This window comes from Aptenodytes forsteri, unplaced genomic scaffold, assembly GCF_000699145.1.
Source record: "Aptenodytes forsteri isolate BGI_AS27 unplaced genomic scaffold, ASM69914v1 Scaffold33, whole genome shotgun sequence".
Classification (NCBI taxonomy): domain Eukaryota; kingdom Metazoa; phylum Chordata; class Aves; order Sphenisciformes; family Spheniscidae; genus Aptenodytes; species Aptenodytes forsteri.
Genome location: NW_008795037.1, coordinates 1,203,662 through 1,225,920, shown reverse-complemented (window position 1 = coordinate 1,225,920; position 22,259 = coordinate 1,203,662). Strand labels below are relative to the sequence as shown.

At 35.8% G+C, this 22,259-nt stretch overlaps 1 protein-coding gene across 1 annotated transcript in view; it reads right to left on the bottom strand.

Annotated features, from left to right (window-relative positions):
• Window positions 1-11,742: 11,742 nt before the first annotated feature.
• The window catches only part of PHKB (phosphorylase kinase regulatory subunit beta), an 81,676-nt gene continuing 71,159 nt past the window's right edge, over window positions 11,743-22,259 (bottom strand). The window contains exons 27-31 of the mRNA XM_009276706.1: window positions 20,762-20,896; window positions 16,489-16,618; window positions 15,972-16,079; window positions 14,604-14,744; window positions 11,743-12,641 (exon numbers count right to left, since the gene is read on the bottom strand). Of these exons, the coding sequence (XP_009274981.1) occupies window positions 12,504-12,641; window positions 14,604-14,744; window positions 15,972-16,079; window positions 16,489-16,618; window positions 20,762-20,896 (652 nt within the window). The 3' untranslated portion in view covers window positions 11,743-12,503. The remainder of the gene's footprint in view (window positions 12,642-14,603; window positions 14,745-15,971; window positions 16,080-16,488; window positions 16,619-20,761; window positions 20,897-22,259) is intronic.

The following is a 22,259-nucleotide window of genomic DNA, read 5'->3' as shown; positions in this document are numbered from 1 at the left end:
TGGAATTGATACAGTGGCTGACAGGAATGAATCTGAAAACCTGCATTGTGAAGAAAGCTTAATTTTACAAGAGTTAGTGAGCTTTTTCTCTTTGTCTTGGCCAATACCATCAAAAGACAGGAAGGTCAACATGACAAAGTCTGCATAAATAAGTGGGCTTCAGAAACAATCTCAAAGAGAAATGAGATCCAAATACTATTATGGGTTTTCATGTTCTGATATCTCATTATCAGTATTTTTTAGTATATGTACAGTTTTCTGGAAAAAAAACTTTGAAGGCAAAGGTCTCACAATGTATTTGCATTTTTGAAATATATATAGAAAATTATTTCAATAATGTTTGTTTATATGTGGCATGGAAAATTTAAATAGAAAATATACATTAGGAGGTATTCTAGTCTCCCTAGCATGCTAGTTAAACAGATGTCTTCCTACTCATTAACAAGAGTCATAGTAACCTACCAGGGCTGTGGAGAAAAAGTCTCTTGTGTCTTTTCTGTAAGACATCTGCACTTTGAAGAGAGAGATTATTTATTACAGCTAGAAATACAACTTCTTTTACTAGGTGCTGTGGGTGTTGCTTTTTGTGGGGAGAAGAAAAAATCCTAGCCATACATCAGGTTCTCTCCAGCAGAGATCAAAAAATCAGACTGCCATTTTACTATCATTTTCAAGGATTCTTGTGAATACAATAACTTACCCTTTCCAATATCATACCAGTGATTTGTGTACAGTCTTTTTGGGGATATTTTTGATGTTACTGCCTTGGCTGGAGTAAAATCGGACATGGGAACAAGGCCATAATAAGACAATTTAGTGGTAGCCCCTGCAGACTGCATATACCATAAAAGCTTACAAAGTATCCTCTGATTCTGCCATAAATCTTTTGGCCTACAAACCAACAGGAAGCATCAATGGGACACATTGCTGATGTTAAATCCCTCTTGGGGGAGAGAGACAGCATGGCACAGACCGTAAGTAGATGGTACCATTCAGCATCTCTGCAGTTTCCGGTTCCTGTAGTTCTCGCAACCGCTATTTGTAGATCGTAGAATGGTGACACACAGTAAGTGTTGAGCATGGTTGCTGTAGGACAGGTTACAGCTGAGGGAGGGAAGGTTGCATCTGAAAAACGATTTGAAATAAAAATCAATTTTTCTCCACACTAGCTTAGCATTTCTTTTATACGTATATATGTTCAATTTTGAGATTAACTAGTGATTTAGTAGTAAGCGATGGAAGTGTTTGAAGAACATGATTTGGAACATACGAGAATAAGATTGGCTATGTTTACTCTAGTTTCTCACATACTGATGAGAATTTTCTATTTGGAAGAATTATTGGGGTTGTTTTTCTGATGATGGTGTAGGGTATTTTTGCTTGTTTTAACCTTGAGTGCTAACCATATGGAAAAAACCCAAACTTTTTCTCAAGTGTGTGTTGTATCATGCTGTGTAAGATTTGGATTTAATAGCTGACGCAAACCAGGTCTTTCTTTCTGTTTGCTTTTTCAGTTGCAGATAAATTGCTTACTACAGAATGAGCATGCTAGTCTTCAGTATTTTTATCTGATATTGTTCTTCTGAACAAACACTTTTATGAGAATTTGACAAAATAATCATCTGCCATCAGAGGTTTAGCCAGGGTCAGTAGTGGCCACAAAGTTTGTTACCAAAGCTCTATAACTGTCTGAGTGTAATCCGTGCTCTGTTGCTAACAGCTGTCATAGCAAGATGTGTTTTCTTCTGAACTGACCTGAAGGGTTGATAATTTTTGAACAGGTTATGCCATAGCTTGAAAGTAGAATGGGATATGTACTTGACTACTTTAGCAGTCTTCAAGGATGTTTTAGGATTTTTTTTTTTTGTTTTTTTTTAGATCAGCTCCAAATGATTTTTTCGTCCAGTCTTCAGGCATGTTGGAGGAGAAATAATTCTGAAAACAACACTGGGAGTATCAGTCTCACTACTTATTAGAAGTGCTGTATAAGAGTGTTTGGGCTCTGAGACTATATGAAATGGTGGAACCGAAGAGTAATGTCACTGTGAGTAAAATAACATAAAAGTAGTCCTAGATAATATCCCTGTTTCTCTGTTTCGTAACTGTTAATGTTCGTCTTGCATTAGTGTTGAGGCCAAATAGAGTATCATATATAGCATTAAAAAAAAAAGCTTTTATAAATATGCAGAAAATTACTAATTATCCATAATACCTAATGATCTCTCAGAGAGAATTCCAGAGACTTCTGCAGAACAGAATGTGAAAGTAAGGGGGGGAAATTAGTGTGAATGTGGTTTTTAGGTACCAAATGCAATTTGTTGCAAGATATGCTATTTGTTAAAGGGGATCTTGCTTTTTCCAAGTGGCTTTCTGCTTTGAGTAGGAGCTTTCACACTTTTAAAAAGGAGTATGGTATTAAATGAGAAAGCACTTGACAGAGGAGAGGAGAATCTGGTGATCAGGGCTGGTATCAGCAGAGCAAAGGAGCTGTGAGATTAAAAAAAAAGGCTACTTCTGTAAACTATAGATACTACTGGAAGCAAGAAGATTGCATTAGATGTGATGGAAATGGGGCCATGTTTAGTGATCTGAGAGCATCTTACACAATGTCAGAAGTGTCATACACATTAATTCTTTTTGTGATGTTGGTAAAACTTGTCCTACTAGGTCAAATTTTTTGTGGTTTGTGTATTTTAGTATGTTTGCTTTGTTCTTGTGGCCTTCGTGTTATGTGAAGTACTATCTATGCCACTTTATGTCAGATTACATGTTAACTCTTGTTCCACAGCGAATGTAAGGTAAATATAAGCTCTATAGTGTGTACTCTGGCCCATAAAATAGAAATGTGGTTGTATACGTATGCTTGACCCTAATTCAACTTAATGGTGGTAACCTTGGTGAGTATTAAACTTGTTGGTGATTAATCCAGTGGTTTACAGACCTAGTATCCTGGATCGTGGAACCACAAGAAGAAAGCAACAGAAAACATGGAAAAGGAAAATTAGGAATATTGAGGCCAGAAAGGAGGACATGTAAAGACATTCTGCTTATTGCAGAATGATACTACTCTATAAATACTAAACTAATAACTTTACCCAGTTTATCATGTGTTTGGCTATTGCTTTGTCTTCTTTCAAGTGTGAAGTCTGTACTATGTGAAAGTACTGAATTGATACCAAATGGTGTCAAGGAATAGAATTTGCCACTACTATCCCTCTGCTTCCAAAGAAAATAAGAAACAAAAACCAGTTGTGTATTGTATGCTAGATGTGATTTAACAGTTTGAGGGTTCTAGAAATTCAGTATAGTCATCTGAGAGGCAATGGAGATTACAGCCCTCTAAATACATGATTTTTTTTCTACCTTGTAATGCAATGACATCACTTAGTTTAGACCTCTGAGTATGTGAAGCTGGAATTCTGTGTGTTGTATTGAGCTGATTCTGTTTGGAATGAACATCTAAATGGGAAATGTTTTTTTAAAATACATCTGCTTCTGAATGATAACAAAAAAAATTATTCAGGTAACAGCATTAGTAGTCATTGATTATTGTACATGCTATAGATGCTTCTAAGTTTATACTTACTCATTTGTGCCAAGATACTCATGTTCTTTCCTTGTGTTTACTCATTCCTCACTTAAATGCCAAATGAAGTTAGAAAACTTCTATGTAACAAAAATATACTTATCTAGGAATGACTACATTAAATCTAGCTAAAGACATATTTTGCATTTTCATGTTATCTTCAGTTTTTCATAGCCAAACTTCCACCTAAGTATAGTTTTAAAATAAAGTATTTTGAATGATCATTGTTTGTTTTGCATGATAAAAAGGCTGTCACATACCTTGTTCTCCCCTAAATTTATCTTTCCTTTTTTTTTTTCCTCTGCATTGTGACTAAAGGCTTCATATTTTAAGAACATTTGCCTTTTTAAAATCAGTTAACAAGGTAAGTTGAAATTCTTATCTAACTCCTAGGGAATTTTGCAAGGCAGCAGTAACACCACATTATAAACTGTATACAACTGATATTAATAGCTGCTCATTTGATTTAGAGAGTAGCGTGCCATTCAGTTGCTCTAGGGGACTTCATTTTAATGGTCAATCTTGTCCATAATTATGATGGCTCTGCCTCTTGTCTGCCTATAGAATGAAAAAATGAATTCATTAATGTAAAATACCTGTAAACTCTGAAACTACTCAGCTGAAATTTTGCTGCAAAGCAAACTTAGATACAGGAGAACATGGAGAAATATCAAAATTGGTTCCTTGAAAATAGTGTCAGTTTCTCTGACTCTTACTTCAGTGCCTCATATAAAAGCCATAAAATTTGAATGATTCCCATGAATGGCATTGGGCTCATGTGAAACATGTATAGTACTCTTGGAAAGTGACATTGGAAGTATTCCTAGAAATACCCTGATTTTTTATGTGCAGGAGGCACATGGAATTTAAGATGGGTTTCAGTAATAGTAAGTCCAATGCTAAGTAGAAGATCATTTTGATCATTTAATACTTGCCTTCCCTTCCAAGACAGTCACCAAAAAAGCAAAAATTACACATTCACCACTAATTTTAATTTTTGTTATTCCCATTTCTGAGCACGTGCTTCATTTATCATTGATACAGAAATGTCTAGTGTATGTATTCTAAAGGGATTGTGGAGTGTAGGGACAAGCAAAAAACATCAGTTGTGCTGACATTGCCAGTGTTGGGGAATAAATACTATAAGCCAAAGCAAATCTGGCATAGAACATTGAGCAGACCAGTGAACATCATCAAATCAAAAATAAATTTGTAAAAATAAAATTTGAGACCTTAATGTATATAGTTTAGACTACTCATACAGTCAAATGTAATAATGTATCTCTAATTGTGTATTAATACAATGTGACCTACAGATAAGAAAGCACTATGGAAACAATTAAGTCACAGAAAAGATGAGTACTTACCCTGGGGAAAGTCTAGGTAATTCAGTACTTTCACATGTCAACCATATCCATGCCAACCATATCTCTAATTTAATCTTTCTACCAAGTGTTTGAGATTTTACAAGGAGAGTTGAGCTAAGAGCTCAACTATTTAACAGCTATTTGTTATGTGTTTTTAACACTTCAGAAACAAATAGTGCATAATTCATCTTCTTGAATGACCACTGTGATGCTGAGGTTAAGAATTTATGAACCTAAACTCAAACATTTATTGTAGAGCATTCAGAGGTAGAATTGAAGGTTTGTCTCATCCTCTTGAAGCGTGTTGATTTTTAGAATAGTTTTGTAACAGCTGTGGTTTCATTAGTTTTGTGATGAGACCTTTGAGATGAAAATCACTAGATTTAGTAAATCCCCTATTTTGTCTGTCTCTGGAATACAAAGTCAATTGTTCTGTTAGTGATTCACTGACTTTTTGCCAGGAAACCTTCATTCTTTCTGCCCAGTGTGAATCCTCGTTACTGATGTTTTGTATGGCTCTCATTAGATTGGTTAAGCTTAATGTTGTTCTTGGATGTGGCTCTGGGAATCTGAATAAATCCCACAGAACTTGCACTGTGCTACAATTGATTTCAGCAGAAGCTATAGTACTGATGGCAAAAAGAACAGGCATAAGGCTGAAGTTTTTTTAAAAAAAAAACTTTAAATTTAGTAAGCTTAAAAAAAAAAAAAGACAAAAGACTGTGGAGATAAAAGGCCATTTGTTCCCAGAAGCACACTAGTCATTTGTCATAACAGTATTAAGATAAAAAGACAGGTCTATACTTCCAGGCTCCAACATTAGAAGATTTTTATGTTATGTTTGAGATGTTGCTGCTACTCATTTAGGACTTTGTCAGCCAAAGACGTCCAGTGCAGTTCTGCTGGCTGATAAGAGTGGTGGGAGCGCAAATGATGATGAGGTGAGACTGTTCATTGATATTTTTACCATCATATCTTCTGGATGTGCTCTGAGATAGTAAGGAGGCCAGAAAGCAGTTTTTAAAATTGATTTTCCTGTGCCTGGTGCTTGCAGGGATTACGGCAGTCACACTCAGCCACATGACACCTTTCTTGTGTTCCTTCGCCTGTCTCTTTATCCATCTCTTTTCTCTTGTTTTGCACTCAGATCTTATACGCCCTTTGAGAAGGGGGAATGCATTTTGTATAGTGCCAGACACAAGGAGAATGAGTCCTTTTTTAAGGCCTCTAAAGATACATGATAACAAAAATAATGAAGCGTGAGTAGCAGTGTGATAATTGTACTTTTTCATAAAAATTCCCAGATTTAAAGAATAAAATAAATACTTTTGAAGAACACAGGCAGATGGAAATAACGCAGTTGAATTTCCTTATGTTAATGATCTGGTGTTCAGGCAATGAAAAGAAAATATAGGGTGGAAATCACCAAAAGTAAGACTAAAACACAGCAAGTACTTAATCATTTCACATGTATCTAAACCCCTGAGATCCCTAATGGGGAAAGACATTTGTTCACAATGAAAAGCATTTTGGATTTAGTTAGCTCGGTCAATCTGGAGACATTGCATGAAGACCTTAAGAATCCCTTTTTGCGCATTGTTGAAAGACAGTTTTGTTTCTTCTTACTTGCATGCTTTCATGTCCTAGCCAGCAATGTTAGATACCTTTCAAAAATATGAGAATCTGTTAACATTTTCTTTCTAGTTTGTTTTTATTACTTATCATAGATTATAGAACAGATGCATGTAAACACTCTAGGTTAAGAGAATGTGCTAAAATTTTCTCCAAGGGCATTGTTAATGTTTCCTTTACAAATTTTGCAGCATGATTTATCTTCAGGAAATGCAAGTTCAACTGTGTAGCATACCTAACTAAATACATACTGTCTGTCGCTAGAACACAGAAAATTGTTGGGTTTGCTTGCCTATGAGTCAGATTAGTCATCTGTGGAAGTCTGAATTGCAGCCAGATGACGTGTACACGAGCAATACCAGTAATTTCAGGTTCTAGTGGCGTGGCTAACTGACAACCCTGTTGCAGAGACCACAGTGATATAGTAGCCTTTCATAAGCAAACAAGGAGCTTGAGATGCTTGCATCCACCTTAGGCAACAAAGTAAAAAAAGATACAGTTCAATATATAGTCCCATTCCAGTTCAAAGTGGAATTAGATTATACATTTTCATTTCTGGAACGTAACCCAGAGTGGACACACATGCGTTATTCATATCTCTTCAGTGATGTGATAGAAAGTGGGTTTTGGGGATGTTTTTTATCAATAATTTTCTTGGGAGTTGCTTTTTAGTAAGTTGTGTGTTTCCTACCTGGATGGAGTGACATGCAGGTTTTAGGTCTGTGGTCTTGTACAGATTTAAAATAATATGATGTCCTCTCTTCCTGTACACACTGGCACCTCAGTGGATTTCTTGCAATCCAGGTGGATTTCTTGATGTCCCTAGGCATAGAGCCTCCAGGCCTCTTTCTTTTGATTGTTTCACTAATGTGAAAGTTGAGTAAGAAATGGTTCCTACATTCTTTTTTCCTATGCGTGATGTCATCCTTTTTTCCCTCTGTTTGGCCTCAACTTAATCACTAAAAAAGCTTGCTAGTGGCAGTCTGAAAGAGCTGTGTAAGCTTCATGCAACTTGCCCATAGGGATCAGGCTTAGGTGAGCTCAATCCTTACTGTCTGGCACTAGCAGGAAACATTATTCCAAATAGCATCTCTTTTGTCTGAGAGAGTTGTTATTTTATGAAATAAGAGACTTAATTGCTACTTTATTTGAGATCGGGTCAAAAATTATCCTGTATATATTTGGGTGAAGACAAGGGAAGTTGTTTTGTCCCTCTTCCCCTTCCCTTGTGAGAAGCATGCACTTTTACAGAATACTTACATAAGGAACTCTTGCAGACCTTTTAGGAGAGTCTTTCTGATTCAGAAAAGACCCACCACAAGTAGATTTTTACATTCCTTCCTTATATCTGGTGTTTCTACATTTGTTTTTGTTCCAGCTCTTGCTAATGTGCAAAATGAAAAGCATGCTCAGGTGGAAAAAACACCCATCATTTATAGTTCCTAATGTCAGAGTGCTACATAGGCAAATGAAAATAATACAACTTCCTTATTCCACTCCCACAAAACAAACACCCACAAAAACACAAGACCACAACACCAAGGGGGAATCCTTTATGTCCTCTATAGTTAAGACCCCAGCTGTGTTTCCCTCTTACCTTCTCCCCATATTCACACACACAACCCATGACTTCTCTCCTGTTTGAGTGTGAAAGGAGCAGAAGTAGGTATGAACAGTGTATGTAGTCCAGCACATTTCCTTTGAGCTCTCAGCAGTGTTTCACAACACTGTTGCATTTTGTGTTTATGGCAGAGCACAGACTGTCTTTCTTGCTTATGTAATTTTCTCTTCCCATGCTGCAAGGCTTAGCTCATTAGGGATAGTTTAAAAGACTGTCACACTTCTGGAGAGGAGAGTATGTTTGGCAGGGGTTTTGTGGATCATAATGATCTAAAAATCCAATCAAGCAGTTTTCTTGATTGATTTTGGGATGCGATACATAGGCTTCAGTGGAATTAATTGCACCTCTATTTTCTTAATTTATATTTTAGGCATCTGACTGCCCCACCACTCCCACTTCTTTTGGTACATTTATTTTTTCCTCTTACAAACTAGCATACAAAGACTCTTCTAGGTATATGCTCTGACTGTATTGATTTTTTTTTGTTAAATATATGTCTTCCAGTGATATTAGTACTATAATACCTATGTAGCTGAAAAGCATTTTTACAGAAGGATAATTTTAAGTCTCAAGAATGCTGTTGGTCAAGCAGGTAGACTTTCTTGAAAACTGTAGGAGGTACATAAATATAAAATGACACTGATCATGAATGCTGACGATTTCTTGAGGAATTTTCATGGCATGAACTCCATGTATAAGGTTTAAGAAACTATTTTAAATAGCAGTGAAAACAAAAAATGTGAGACCTGAATTACAAAAGCAGAATGGTAGCTATCTAATGGTATTATCATACTGATCCTAAGCTTGCTGTTATCAAATACGTTGCATGCTGACAGACCTTGATGACAAAATGTTATTCAGAAAAATGCCCCAACCGTCAATGTTTTGATAGCATCACGTTACATGCCCCAGGACTGAGCCAACAAAAGTCCTTTCAAATCAGGATCTCTTACTACATTTTCTGCTCTGGTGGATTAGCAAGTAATAAAGAGGATTTCTCAGAGATTGATTTATTATTAATCTGGTTGTCTATTTCTTTTCTGTATCAGTTCTGTATCAGTTGCACAAACTGATACATAGGCAAAATATGTCTGAAAATTCATACAGAGGAAAGCAACAAAGCTAACAGCAAAAATGCCAGGAAAGTCAGCTTTGAGTTGAATCAGCTTCTTACCTTGTGAATTCTCTCGAGGAATAGAGCAGTTTGAAATGTCTGATGTACTGTGAACATGACACCTATTAACGGTCACAGTAATCCACAGTGTGAAGATGATGGTTTTGGCAAAATCGAAGGTGATTGAGTTTGGGGTTAGAGAGGGGGATGGATTATGTGCATTTTCATCAGGAGTTGCCACTGCAAGTTGGTATTTCCCCTCTTTCTAATAGCAGAGGAAAACTGAAGTTTTTTCTGTGGTTTGCTTAGCTAAATTCATTTGATCTTACTCTCAAGAGTATCTGATGGAAGGAATGTGGGGGAAAAATGGTGTGTGAATGGATCCTACTTCCCCTGGTAAGCGGAATGTTTTTTCAAGTTTTGGAACACTGTGAAGGTGTATAATAAGGTAACTGAATGGTGTGAACTGATATTGAACCCTTTGGGACTTACTTCTTTAATGGCTGCAGCAACTCTATTGCCAGTAGCTCTTCTAAGTAAGTACACAGGGGACTATATTGATTGTTGCACCTCCGGTTATTAAGTCTGCAACCCCAAACGCATCTCTTTCCTTGTCCTCTTGAGACAGAATGTTTTCAAAGAAATCAGGACCAAGTTTGTTAAATATTAACCACACATTACTTGAGCTATGGTTGTTTAAAAACTATCTGGTTTACCATTTATTTTCTGCTACCCTCTTTATTCTCACCAAGGTTTCTCTTTCCCCTGTGATCTCAAACAATTTATGAGGTAGGAAAAGATGTTTACCTGAGTAGAAATTTTAGTTTCTTTTCCAGTTGTCTTGTGTTGCCTTTTAAAACTATAATTTAGTAGGCATGCTATGTGAGAGCCATTTGTACCAAGCTCCTTTCTTGTCCCTGCTTCAGGAAGAGAAGATGATGATATTGTCCTTCCAGACACGAGAACCTTTTTCAGAGAATGTGGACTCTGCTGGATTTTGGTGTATCTTCCTCTTCTAATCTAGGTACTTAGCCTTATTTTGTAGAAGTTGAAAAACTGCCACAATCACAATTTCATAAACCATGTGTTCAAGGTGATAAAGGAAAACACAAATAGTTTGCATGGATTTTCATTCCAAGTTTCTATAAGGAAAAGCAGTGACTGGGGTTTTCATTCACTTGCAGTTACACAGTTCAGACCAAGATTAGCAAACTTGAGGCTTACTAGTAACTGGAGGTACTGAAGGAGTAAGAGCAGAAGAGAAGCAGTAAGAAGTGGTAAGTGATGTAAAAAATCCAAAACTGCTATCCTGCTATTTGAAGAATTACTGTGCAGTTAAATTTTAAATCACAAGCAATTGCAAAACCAAACAACAGTGCTACTGTCTAGCAAAATGCCAGTGCTCCTGAAGTAATCTGTAGATTTTGTATTTAAAGGATTGTTTCCTTTCAACAGGATTTATAGTTTGTAGCAAGAGTTCTGCTCTGTGTTTGTATGGCAAAAGATACATCAATTTTTAAGAGTATTTTTTAAAACATTAGAAATAGACATGCTCGCTACCTATTTAATCACTGATCCATGACCAGCTGTAGATCTGCAAGCAATACTTTAAAAAAAAAAAAGGCAAGTTGATAACTCCTAAGGCAGTAATGAACTAAAAAATTTGAGGATATGTTGGACTGCTCTTTAAACTAGTGGCTCATTCAGTATTTAGAACTGAGTCCGCTGTTTAATTGTAGCCTTCTTGCTGGAGTTAGAGCAATGCTGTAGCCCCTCAGACAACATTCTATTAATTAAATGTACTAACATGCTACAATAATGTACCCAACAGTGAATAACTAGTGTGTGTTTCTTCTGGATTTTCCTTCCCCATCTCCCCTGCCACCTCTCCACTATTCTCTGAATGATAAATGTATTACAGCAAGGAAGAGCAGTAAGACCACTACTCTAATAGCCCAAAATGAGCTTTTCCAACCTTACTCATTCTCCACATCATTTGACAAGAGATTTGTTAATGGTTTAGTGTCCTCCTTCAACAACAAATTCTTCTACCATTTTGGTTTGAGAAGGATCGATTCTGTGATTTCTGGGGAAGTCCTGCAAATCAGGGAAGTACTAACCACTGCCTAGGTGTGTTCAAATAAATACTCCTCTTGTGCCCAGATTCACTCCCATCACTTTTGCCATTCGTTTTGCCCTCTCTCTCTAAGTAAGTTAAACTACCTGCCTTTAATATCAATATGGCAACAATTTATTGACAGTTGAGTTGTAGCTGGTGACTGTTAATTTAATTATCAAAACATTTGAGGACCAGTTCTAAAGCTTTAGTACATTTTGTGCTGCTAAAAGAGGCACTTTAATGATCCATTCAAGGTGGTTCCAGTAGCACATTAAAAGTTTGCCACTAAAGTCAACAGGAGTCTTTGCATGTAACTTATTTTTATTGACAGGTTTTTTTTACAAGCATTTACTTTTTATTAATTTCACCAAAATAAAGCATATAGCATACAGTATTTTCACACATTTAGGAAGCAAATAAGTGTATCTTGAATTCTTTCATGCATTGATATATTATGTAACAAAGTTTTTTCTTCATTGATGTTAATTTTAAATACAATTTGTTTGCCCTTTTTTTTTAAACAAACTTTTATCTTGTTACCATACGTTTCCCTTGTTAACTTACAGATGTTTAAACAACAATTGGGAAACCGCAGTGATATTTATTGCTAGAGATATAAAGTTGCTCTATTCAGATGAAACCTGTATATCAAGTTATCAACTGGTAAATTAAAAAAAAACCCTAAATGTACATTGTCAATTGAACTGATACAGAAAAACTTGTTTATACCTCTATTTATAATTACAAAGACAAAATCTCATACTGCATTTCTCTTGAAGTTACCAACTATGTTAAATGCATAATTTAAGATCATAAATACAGTCCCATTCAACTTAATCAAATATCATAGGACTAACTTCATGTGCTCAGAGTTTCGTGCTGCATAGTTGAGAAAGGAAAAAATTAGGTGGCACTTAGTATCTTTAATGGCACTTCTTTTAGCAAAGGATAGCATACATTTGTATTACTAGCCAGGGTTACTCTTCAAAACAGTATTTTAATACATGCATGAAAAATAATAGAACACTAAATAAAGCAACAATTCCTATGTTGTGTTTCAAGCTTTAGCTAACAGTACAAGGATCATCATTGCTTGGTTTCATTTCCCCTTCCAGCAATAAAGTGATCACAGCTTTACTCAAGTAGCTGCATGTTCCCTTTTTTCCCATTGGGTGAGTGTTGTAGAATGCAGTCATGTGATCCTGCAGGAGAGGGAAAAGATGTTTCCAAATTTTTTTAAATCCAAGAACCAAACCACAGGTGGCACATGAACTAATTCATTAATCAGATCAAAAACACAGGTTTCCTTCACTGAACACCTGTTTTGCACAGTTAAAACATCTGCTTATTCTCAAATTATATATTGGCTGCTATAATAAAGGTTCAACTCTTTATTTCAGGAAATTGGTTACTTTTATTAAATCAAGGGCAGAGATTGTGTGGTGAAAATATTAGACTTCTGTAGTTTTAGGGTGTGTTTGAAATTACTGGAGTAAATACTTTTGATGTTTATTACATATTAACAGGGAATTAACAAAGTTCAAAATATTTGCAAGTCAGTTCAATGGAAGAGCATAATTCAGACAAATTAGGATTTCTTTTAGCAGTGTTAGGAAAACCTGAGACAGAATATCATCAGAACAATCCTAAATAGGATTAATCCTAAACAGTTACCTGCCAGCGGGCATATACCTGGGAATATGGGAGAGTCAGGTTCCAGAAAATTTTAATGTAAGGAGTTGGAATTTCCAACAACAACAGTCTTAAAGATACTATTCACAACTATAAATCGGGATTTCTTTCTAAGAGACAAAAAGGCATCATTCTAAGTAGATCTGGGCTTGGAAAAAAATCCATCACTTTAATGGAGGCTAGGGCAGCACGAGTAAAAATTGGGTTTTGCATGGGATTTTTCTTTCTGTTTATAGCCATTGGGGATTTCCAGCTTGTCACAGAATTCAGTAGCATATTCAAGATACTGTGCAGAGCTGGCACTTAATAGCCATTTGTGTGGATGATAAGTCTGATTTTGCTACGGCTGCAACCACAGCGTCATTACCCTCCAAAATGGGCAGGCCAAAAGAATCAACTTCAAGAAAATTGTGTCCTTTTAAAAACAAAGGTATTGTGCAAGGTGATATGTTGCTAAGGCTGGATATCTGGCTTGCTTTCAAATCTTATTACAAAAAAGTAGTGGCAAAAAAGTGAATCTTGAAACTTTTGGAAGAATTCTTAAGGAACGCATCCTTCCTCATCTTTTAAAGGAGCTAAATTCAGCAACAGGAAGTGCTGTTGCATATCAATATGTTATGAATCAATAGATTATTCAGAGCTAGCACAGATATCTCCGAATATATTGTGCACAATAAAATGCCAGACGGAGCGAGGAAGATCATCCTCAGTAACACAGGGATTTACTCCACTACTTTACTCATATTTCCTCCTTCAACCAGTTCAATGAACCTGGCTTTATTACAGAATGTCAGAGCTTTGAGGCACCAAAACTTGTAGCGAGAATATTTAGAGGTCTTTAAAGCATAAAACCTAAAATCCCAGTGAAGTAAATCTTAAAAGCTACTTAATGATCAAGATTCAATTGTTTGAATTTTAAGCCTTAGTAAAAGCTTGCTAGGTCATGAATGCAACTCTAGCACAAAAATCAGTAGCTAAGAACAGTTTTGCATTTCAAGTTCTTACATTAGTATTGTCAATGAGTTCTTTGGCTACTAAATTTTTCTTAGTATCGGTGTACCTAAGATCCTAAGTTCACACTTCCTTGAGGAACTTTAGTTTTTTCTTTCTTTTTTTTGTTATTCTTAACTCTTCTCTGTTCTGGTGTCCCCCCTAATTAATTCTTTCCCCTTTAAGGAGTATTATAACTATTTCAGCTTTACCCCGACTCTCATTTCAGAGCTATGTAACATTGTGAGTGTTCTCCTTACTGTACCAGTTTGAATTCACAATTCAGCGATAAAGTAAGTGCACACCTTTTATCTCTGCTTACAGGCTCTTGCAGACTTATGCAGCACTTGGGTATATTCATTATTTGTGTTCCATTCTGAACTCCTACGAATTGCTTCTTATTCTGAACTGCAGAGAATTAACATTTATAACTAACTTCAGTAAGAATGGTAAATTCTGTAAGACAGTAATATTTTACTCACTTGTTTTTCAGCTCCCTTTGGACTGCTGTGATCTTTCTGAAAGTCATTAAATGCTTCTTGCACCACTTTGTCCAAGTCCACTTTGCCCTGGAACTCCAGCTCAGGGTTTCTCTCCAAAATAACAGATATAACCATCAACAACTAGAAGGCAGAAAAAGACTGTAAGACTTCAAACTTGTTTTGTTAAAATTCAGGTTACATAAAAGCACTGTTAATAATTGCATATGCCGCTTTCAAGCAGGAAGCCATTTAATAATGGCATAAGTAATAGTGCACAGATAATAGAATTCTGACTTTGATAAAAGAATCACTGAAAAAGCAGGATTTTATGAAAGGTTACAATTTCTGGTGACTACCTTGTTAAGGGCTCTGCGTAAACGATTGACATTAACATCTAACTTTGCTGGGAGACAAGGAAGTTATTTTCCAATTTATTCAGTTCACTGTGCGGCTGCACAAATGCTGGTGCTCCGCCAATGGAAGGGTGAAAAGTAGCAAACGCTAAACCTCAGCATTTGATGTTCTGAGGCATAATCACACATGGTATAATCGTACTACGACGGTGAAGGTGAATGTGACAAGTGACTTCTTGTAATAACTACAAGCGGGCAGTAGAGTCTATACTGGTCATCTTGGGTTTTGATAATTGTGTTCTCTTCCAGCAAAATTTGAGGACTTTCTAGCAGCAGTATGACCATTACTTGTTAGCCAGAATTGAGATGGATTTGATTTTACTGTGGACTAATTCTCACACACACCGGAGGCATATACTTGAGAACTAACAATGAATGCTGCTGACAGCACAGATGTCAGTTACCAAGGGTACAGATGCTCTTGATCTGTTCAGAAAGTATACATTATGTGCAGTGGTGGGGAAGGAGTTTAAACAGCCTCTTGCTTTACTGTGTATGGGAACATAAGGAAACTGGAAGTTAGTTGATTCAGTAGCATAAAGCAACTTACTAGAGAGCCTCAGCAAAATGGGAAAAAAGAATCTATCGCAGGGCAAACTGGTATTTTAGAGCAGTTTTTCCCTAGACCTAGAAAATTGTTAGGAAAAGGCATGGGCTAGGGACTTGAAGGAAAGCTACTTTGGAATTACTCTTCGTATTAGTTTTTGCCTCCTATGACCTAATTGTATTGGCACTGTCATTAATATTTATCTATTTGCTAAAGGGGGAGAACATCAAGAGCTTCGTATATTCTGAACATGTTAACAGGAACCTGTTTAATCGTACAAAATCTATGGAGAAGCCACTGAAGCGTTTATACTTAAAATGCTATTTCGTCAAATATTTGAGCTTTTTGTTTTTAAGCTGTAACATATTCATGTACATTATAAAATTTCATTCATTGTAGGCCACAGACCTCTACAATAATTTGCCTGTATTCCGGCTGGTCAATATTTTGCAGCATATCTTCAACTAGAAGGGAAAAATTCATTTCATACATCGTCATATCCGATAAGGTTGGTTGCTGAAAAACAAATAATACTTTTACTCAAAGACCATTTGCAATAAATCAAAACCACCCCCAGGTAGAACCTATTTGCTTGTTGAATAAATAATACTCAACTAAGAAGTATGACCACTGTAGGATCAAAAAGGGAGCAGATTTCAGAGTCCATGACTTGGAAAGGGTCTTCTAGACTGATGCCTTTATAATTGTGTTTTAATAGAAATAACTGACTTCTATTCTTATTGTATTTTGGTCAGAACCAAAAAGAAAACTTGAAAATATTTTTTTTTTTTAATTTATTAAATCATAACAGGAACAAATTACCCTAAGTAATACATCATGGCATAAAACAGACATTAACGATAAAATAATTCACCATTAATAGTCAGGTAGAGCAGAAATAACTGAGCATCTCTGCCGGTTTTACCTGTGGTAAAAATTTCCCTGCCACTATTAAACCATTAGGGGTTCTCTCTAAGATCTGCCACACCCGATCATAGAATCCAGCAGGAGTTCGGTTGAGAGAACCATCTATCTGTCTTCTGTTTAGCCAGCCTCTGTGGACAAAGAAAACCGAGAACTTGAAGTAAAAAACTGTTACAGATGCAGAACCAAGCCGTGTTGTGTGGTGTAAGCCAGTAAGGTAAGCAGTGACATCAAATACATATTAATGATGCATATGCAGTATATGTTGTGTTTTCTGGTAAGTTACACTCTAAAGCAAACAAAATCAAGATGCTCAGCATATAGAGGTTAGAATGTTATTCTTATGTGTGTGTTTGTGCTTTATGTAACTGAAGTGAAAGAATTAACTGTGAAATCTATCCAGTGCAGCACAGTAACAGTAGTAGGCTGAATTCATCATGTCTAATCAATTTAAGTCACCACAAACAAAAACATACCTAAAACAGAAGTCACTGTGTGGTACCTATGACAGCCAAATTTATACACACTGAAAAAACCCGATACTAACTATAATATTAACATTTGTTTTATCATACTACAATAGGCAAAACAATTCATTATATAAATACAGCTCAATAAATTCTGCATCTATAAACTACAAAATGTAATAGATAATGGATTAGAAACACCTATCATTCTAATTTAAATACCAGGTTAGAAAAATGCATTTCAGCAGGATTGCTGAAGGTAAGTTTTTTTTATGATGGTGTGTAGAAAAACAAGTGGCCTGTAAATTTAGAAAATCCGACAGAATGGTTTTGTTAAACTAAAGCTTTGAACAAATTGAGTTACATTCTCCACAAATTACAAATTTTGTTTGCCTTCAAAAGCATACTGTCCCCACCTTTTTCTTACCTACAGCCATGAAGTCTGGAATTTAATTTCCGTATTTTTCCTTCTGAGCATTACTGCAGCAATGGGGCTTTAGCCAAAATGTTTTGAGATACCAGCAATGGAACTTTAAGAAGTGGCAGCCATGGGTATGATTTTAATTGGTGGATTCACAGTACAGAATTAAGTCTTGTGTAGCAGTACTTGCACATATTTGACAGAAGAGGTTTCCTAAAAGTTACTGTCCTGAAATGCTTTTTAAATTTTAAGTAGAAAATCTATCTTTATATGGTAAGAGAGTAGTGAGAGCTCTCCTAGGAAGCAAAGCTCTGATGAAAAGCAACTAATACTTCCGTGTCTTAGCTTAATATTCCTGCAAAAGAGTTTTTTAAAAAAAGTTCCAGGTCACAATCAGCTCTTTTATAACCTTAATAAGGTTATAAAATTATTAATTTAATTAATTAAATTAATTAAAATAATTAAGGAACCCTTAGTAAGAGGGAACAAGTACTTCAGGAAGCACCTCATTCAGGAAAGGTGGCAAGTTTCTACACCTAAATATTTGGATATTTGCAGCACAGGAATCAACACACTCACTATTACACATTATCCACCACTGTGGATTTGTTTGGAGTTGGGTTTTTTTTGAAAACTACATTTAAATTACTGCTTGGTAACATGGCTTTCTGTATTTCTAAGACCTGGTTCCGGTAGGTTGTTTGGAAAGAAGGGGAAGGAGGAGAAAAAAAAAAAAAAAGGAAATGCCCTGGTCAACTTTTTTAACAGTATTGTTCTGTTGTTCTGCAGAACTTTTGTAGCCTAGCTCAGATGAAATTCAGCACTAACATTTTTGGGTTTTTTAGTTTTTCCTCTGTTTGTATTGCTAGATTAACTTGATATGTTCAGAATAAAATTACTTGTCAGTAAAATTACTTGTTTATGCAGACGCCAGTGTGCCTCATGAAATAACAAAAAGATCTTACATTTAAAAACCGTAATCTTAAATACTGGACAAATGGTGAGAATTCCTTCTGAGATCTGACCAGAAAAGAGAACTCTAATTCAGACAACTCCATGGATGTTCTTACACTTTTCTTAAGTTTCTTAGTGTAGCTCCCAACTACACTAGAAGGCCAAACAAACAGTGTGTAGTTTTTGGTTTTTTTAAAAGAAAGAAAGAAAAAACTATCACTAAGGTGGTGCATTTTCTGAACAGGTTTGAGCTCTAGGTAACTGGGATATGCTTTATGAGAACAAAGGAGATATTTAAAGTTAAAGCTTTAAAGCACCTGTGATACAATAGCAGTCACTGACTTACTATTGACTTCTAATTACTTTCCCACTGCCAGGATCAAGCCAATATGCAGTGTTTTTTTTCCTGGATAACTGTATTGGATTAACATGGCAAATTAAGAAAAAAGGTCTCATAGATCACTTCTCAGTAAAACACTTAACTGCCAAAAACTTGTCCCTGTTATGACAGTTCCATCTCATTCTCTGCACAGCTCTGTCCTTGGACTAGGACAAGAAAACACTCATAAAAACAGAACGACAAGTTGTGCTAGAAATAAAAGGTGGTTTTCTTAATACAAAGAAAGAAGCATTTGAAGATGTAAAAAATACTCCGACCTATCTATCTAACTTACTATGGTAAGGAAGAGAGTCCTGTAAACTGTATGAGCAAAATGAGTTTTATAACTGTTTGGACCGTTAAAAGAACAATGCTCCATTTTAAAAAGGCTACTCGCAATCTTGTGACCTACATAGATAGGTCAAAAAGAATACCTGTGGAAGTATGCACTCTGTTGGTGATATATATATATAAAAAAAGATACATTTATCTATAGGCTATCATATCATGGAGCCCAGTGTAAGAGGTAGGAAAATTGCAAAAATTTTACCCTCCATGAAAACTTGGAGAGACTGTTAGGGAAGTACATATACCTCTAGCCCTTCATGTATGACAAATTAATTGGCAGCGATACATGGTATCACAGCAGCAGAGATTTTTTTTCTAAAAAATCACAAAAGTAGGAAAAACTGTCACAGAAAGAAAACGCAAGGAGACAGTGTTCTGTATTTCCTGTCAGGAAGAGAACTTTTAAAAACAAGTCACTAATGGGTAAGGAAAAATGAGCTAGTAATACTGTACAGGAAGAAGTAAAAGATGCGAAGTTTTGAAGGATATGCTGGCTAGCTTTTGTACTCAGATAATCCCCAAAAAAGAATCTTCATCATCAGAAAATCAACCAGAGTGCTCTTTGCTGATCCAGCTATTGTACATTAAAGGAATCAAAAGCAGAAGGCACTGTGACAACTCATGTAAGATCTCTAATGAAGGATGGTGCTTGAATTGCTTACTGCGATTGACCAAATTGTTTCCTAAATAGCATAATATTTAATGGAAAAGGCTGCAAAGAGAAACCTAGGGTTGTTCTGCTAATAGAAGAATAATGTCAACATCGACATGAGTAGAGACAGCAACTAAACAGCAAGCATTAATAACCACAACCAAGACACTGAAAAGCATGGGGGAGATAAAGAGTACATAGTCAGTTGGACTGAGAGATTCTACGTCACACAAGTTAGATAAGAGAGAGCTGACAGCGATTTAAGGAGCTTGTTTCTCAGGCATTATAGATTGGGGAAAAAAACAGACTGTGTTTTTAATTAAGCAGGAACATAAGTAGTATGACGTGGTATATTTCCTCTTTGTTGAGAGAAAAGGCCATCATCCATTCAGTCAAGGACTATGGAAATTAGCAGCAGTATTATGTGCCAAAGTTTAATGTAACTTAACTAGAAGTAAAGCCTACAGGAGCACTTTTGACTTTACTCTTATCAATATAGTTAAGTGGAAATACCATAATTTTAACTTTTGTCTTGCACACTTTGTATCACAATGAATGCTCTTTTTGGCAGCTAGTTACAGCTTGGAGAAAAGATTACAAGTTTCAGGCAGCACTGCTATCTCTTGAGAATTCTAGGCAACATCTGTTCTTAATTCATATAATAAGCTAGAAGAAAGAGGACACTGAAGAGCAGACAAACTGTTCTTACAAGTTACTTAAGTAGACCGTATTGAGTAATTTTTGGCTCCTTTCCACACATCAAAAAATGTAATGCTTCACATTAGAGTAGTATTCTCTATACTTTGGCAGTAAAGACTTCCACAAAGATAAAGCTGAAAAGGGAAGATGCAGTATAAAAGAAACAATTGTAGAACCTGGACACAGGTGAAAGAATGAAAAAGTGCATTTTTGCTACCTTTCCTTAAATAAGTATATTGCTGGTTGTAGATGCCTAGTGATTTCAGATGTATACAAAGTAGTTCAGAAATGAAAATTACTTGAACAGCCTATTATGAATGAAAACAGGTGCCACAAACCCGCACATCTCATTACCTTCCCTGCTGCTGTGGTTGAAGAATATCCAGCAGAAGCTGCTTCACTTCACTAGGGGACATCTGGTATAAGTCTTTAGTTGGCATATCCCCAGCACGGATTTTCAATTCATACTTCATAGCATGGATAATCCATCTAAAGTAAAGGGAGGAATACATTTATTAATTAAATACAAAGTTTCTGAAGATGAAAAATTTGTCTAATAAAATAGCTCATAAGAATTCCATATGATCCTGCTATTTGGCTGTCGGGACATGCATAAAATATCAAACAACTACTCCACTACTCTTACTGTGTTGTGGAATTTACTCAGATTTTGTGTTTGTTTGCAATATGATACAACCTGAGAGGGATAATGCATAGATTTTAAGAAATGGGTTGTGAAGCATGCTTTTCATAGGGAAGATATATTTGACCACTATTCCCCTACGTCCCATGTTCATTAAGACAAACATTTACCTGCCTTCTGATGTTAAAATTCCTACTCAAAATTATGCTCTGACAGTATATGCATTTTGCTGATGAGTTTTAAAAAAACATAAAAATTAAATTATTGTACATTTAAAAAGACACTTCAGGGCTTATTTATAGTTTTAGCCTTTGAAATTCCTTTTTGCAGTCTATTACACTTTTCTTTCTTTTGCTACTCCCTTTTGAAAAGATTTGATTAAATAAAAATATGGCAGTAGTGAAGATTTTTCAGCCTTAGGTATCAGAGAGGCAGAACTTTGCAAATTATTGAAGGAAAATGCTGAATTGTATTCTGCACATCATATAAAAACAGTGATACAGCCTCTACTATAATATCAAAGGTGAAATAATGTATAGATACATCTGAAGCAAGATAACTGAGCATGGAGCTTGGTCTCTTACCATCTACATTGCTTCAGTTCAAGTAGATATTACTATCAAAAGGTAAAAGAAACTTAACTAGTTTTTCTTCAAACAGTCCATCATATAACACCTGCTCAAGTCTGGGTTACATCAAAAAGCCTTACTCTGTTTATCAGAAAATGCAGAGTATTCCTAAGAGAGTTACCTTGTCATCAGTATAGTCACATTCCACAGGCATTTAATTATTTAGCCTACAAGGTACAGAATGTTTTTGTTTATCTAAGTTAAGTCACAACCTTTTCTGAAGGATTCTTAGTAACTACACAGAATTCTCAGATGTCTGGCCAACTGATTCAATGTTGCTTTAAATTTGAGATTTCTAGGATCATTCATTGAAGGTGCAAGATACAACAGAATATTAGGCAACATGGACATACTATGTTATCCAGAACACACTACTTTTATTTATTTTAGTGGGTGAATAGTGCCCTTCTCTCATTACTAAGATTAATAAACACAACTGGCTTAGGAATTGGTTCCTTTTTCACTGATGACTCAAATGTATCCGCGTGGAAGTCATTCACTGGTATTTTCTCTTTGCAGTGGCCTACAAAACATAACAAAATCAAGAGCGGACCTCCTACCGAACTCTTCACTGATAAGA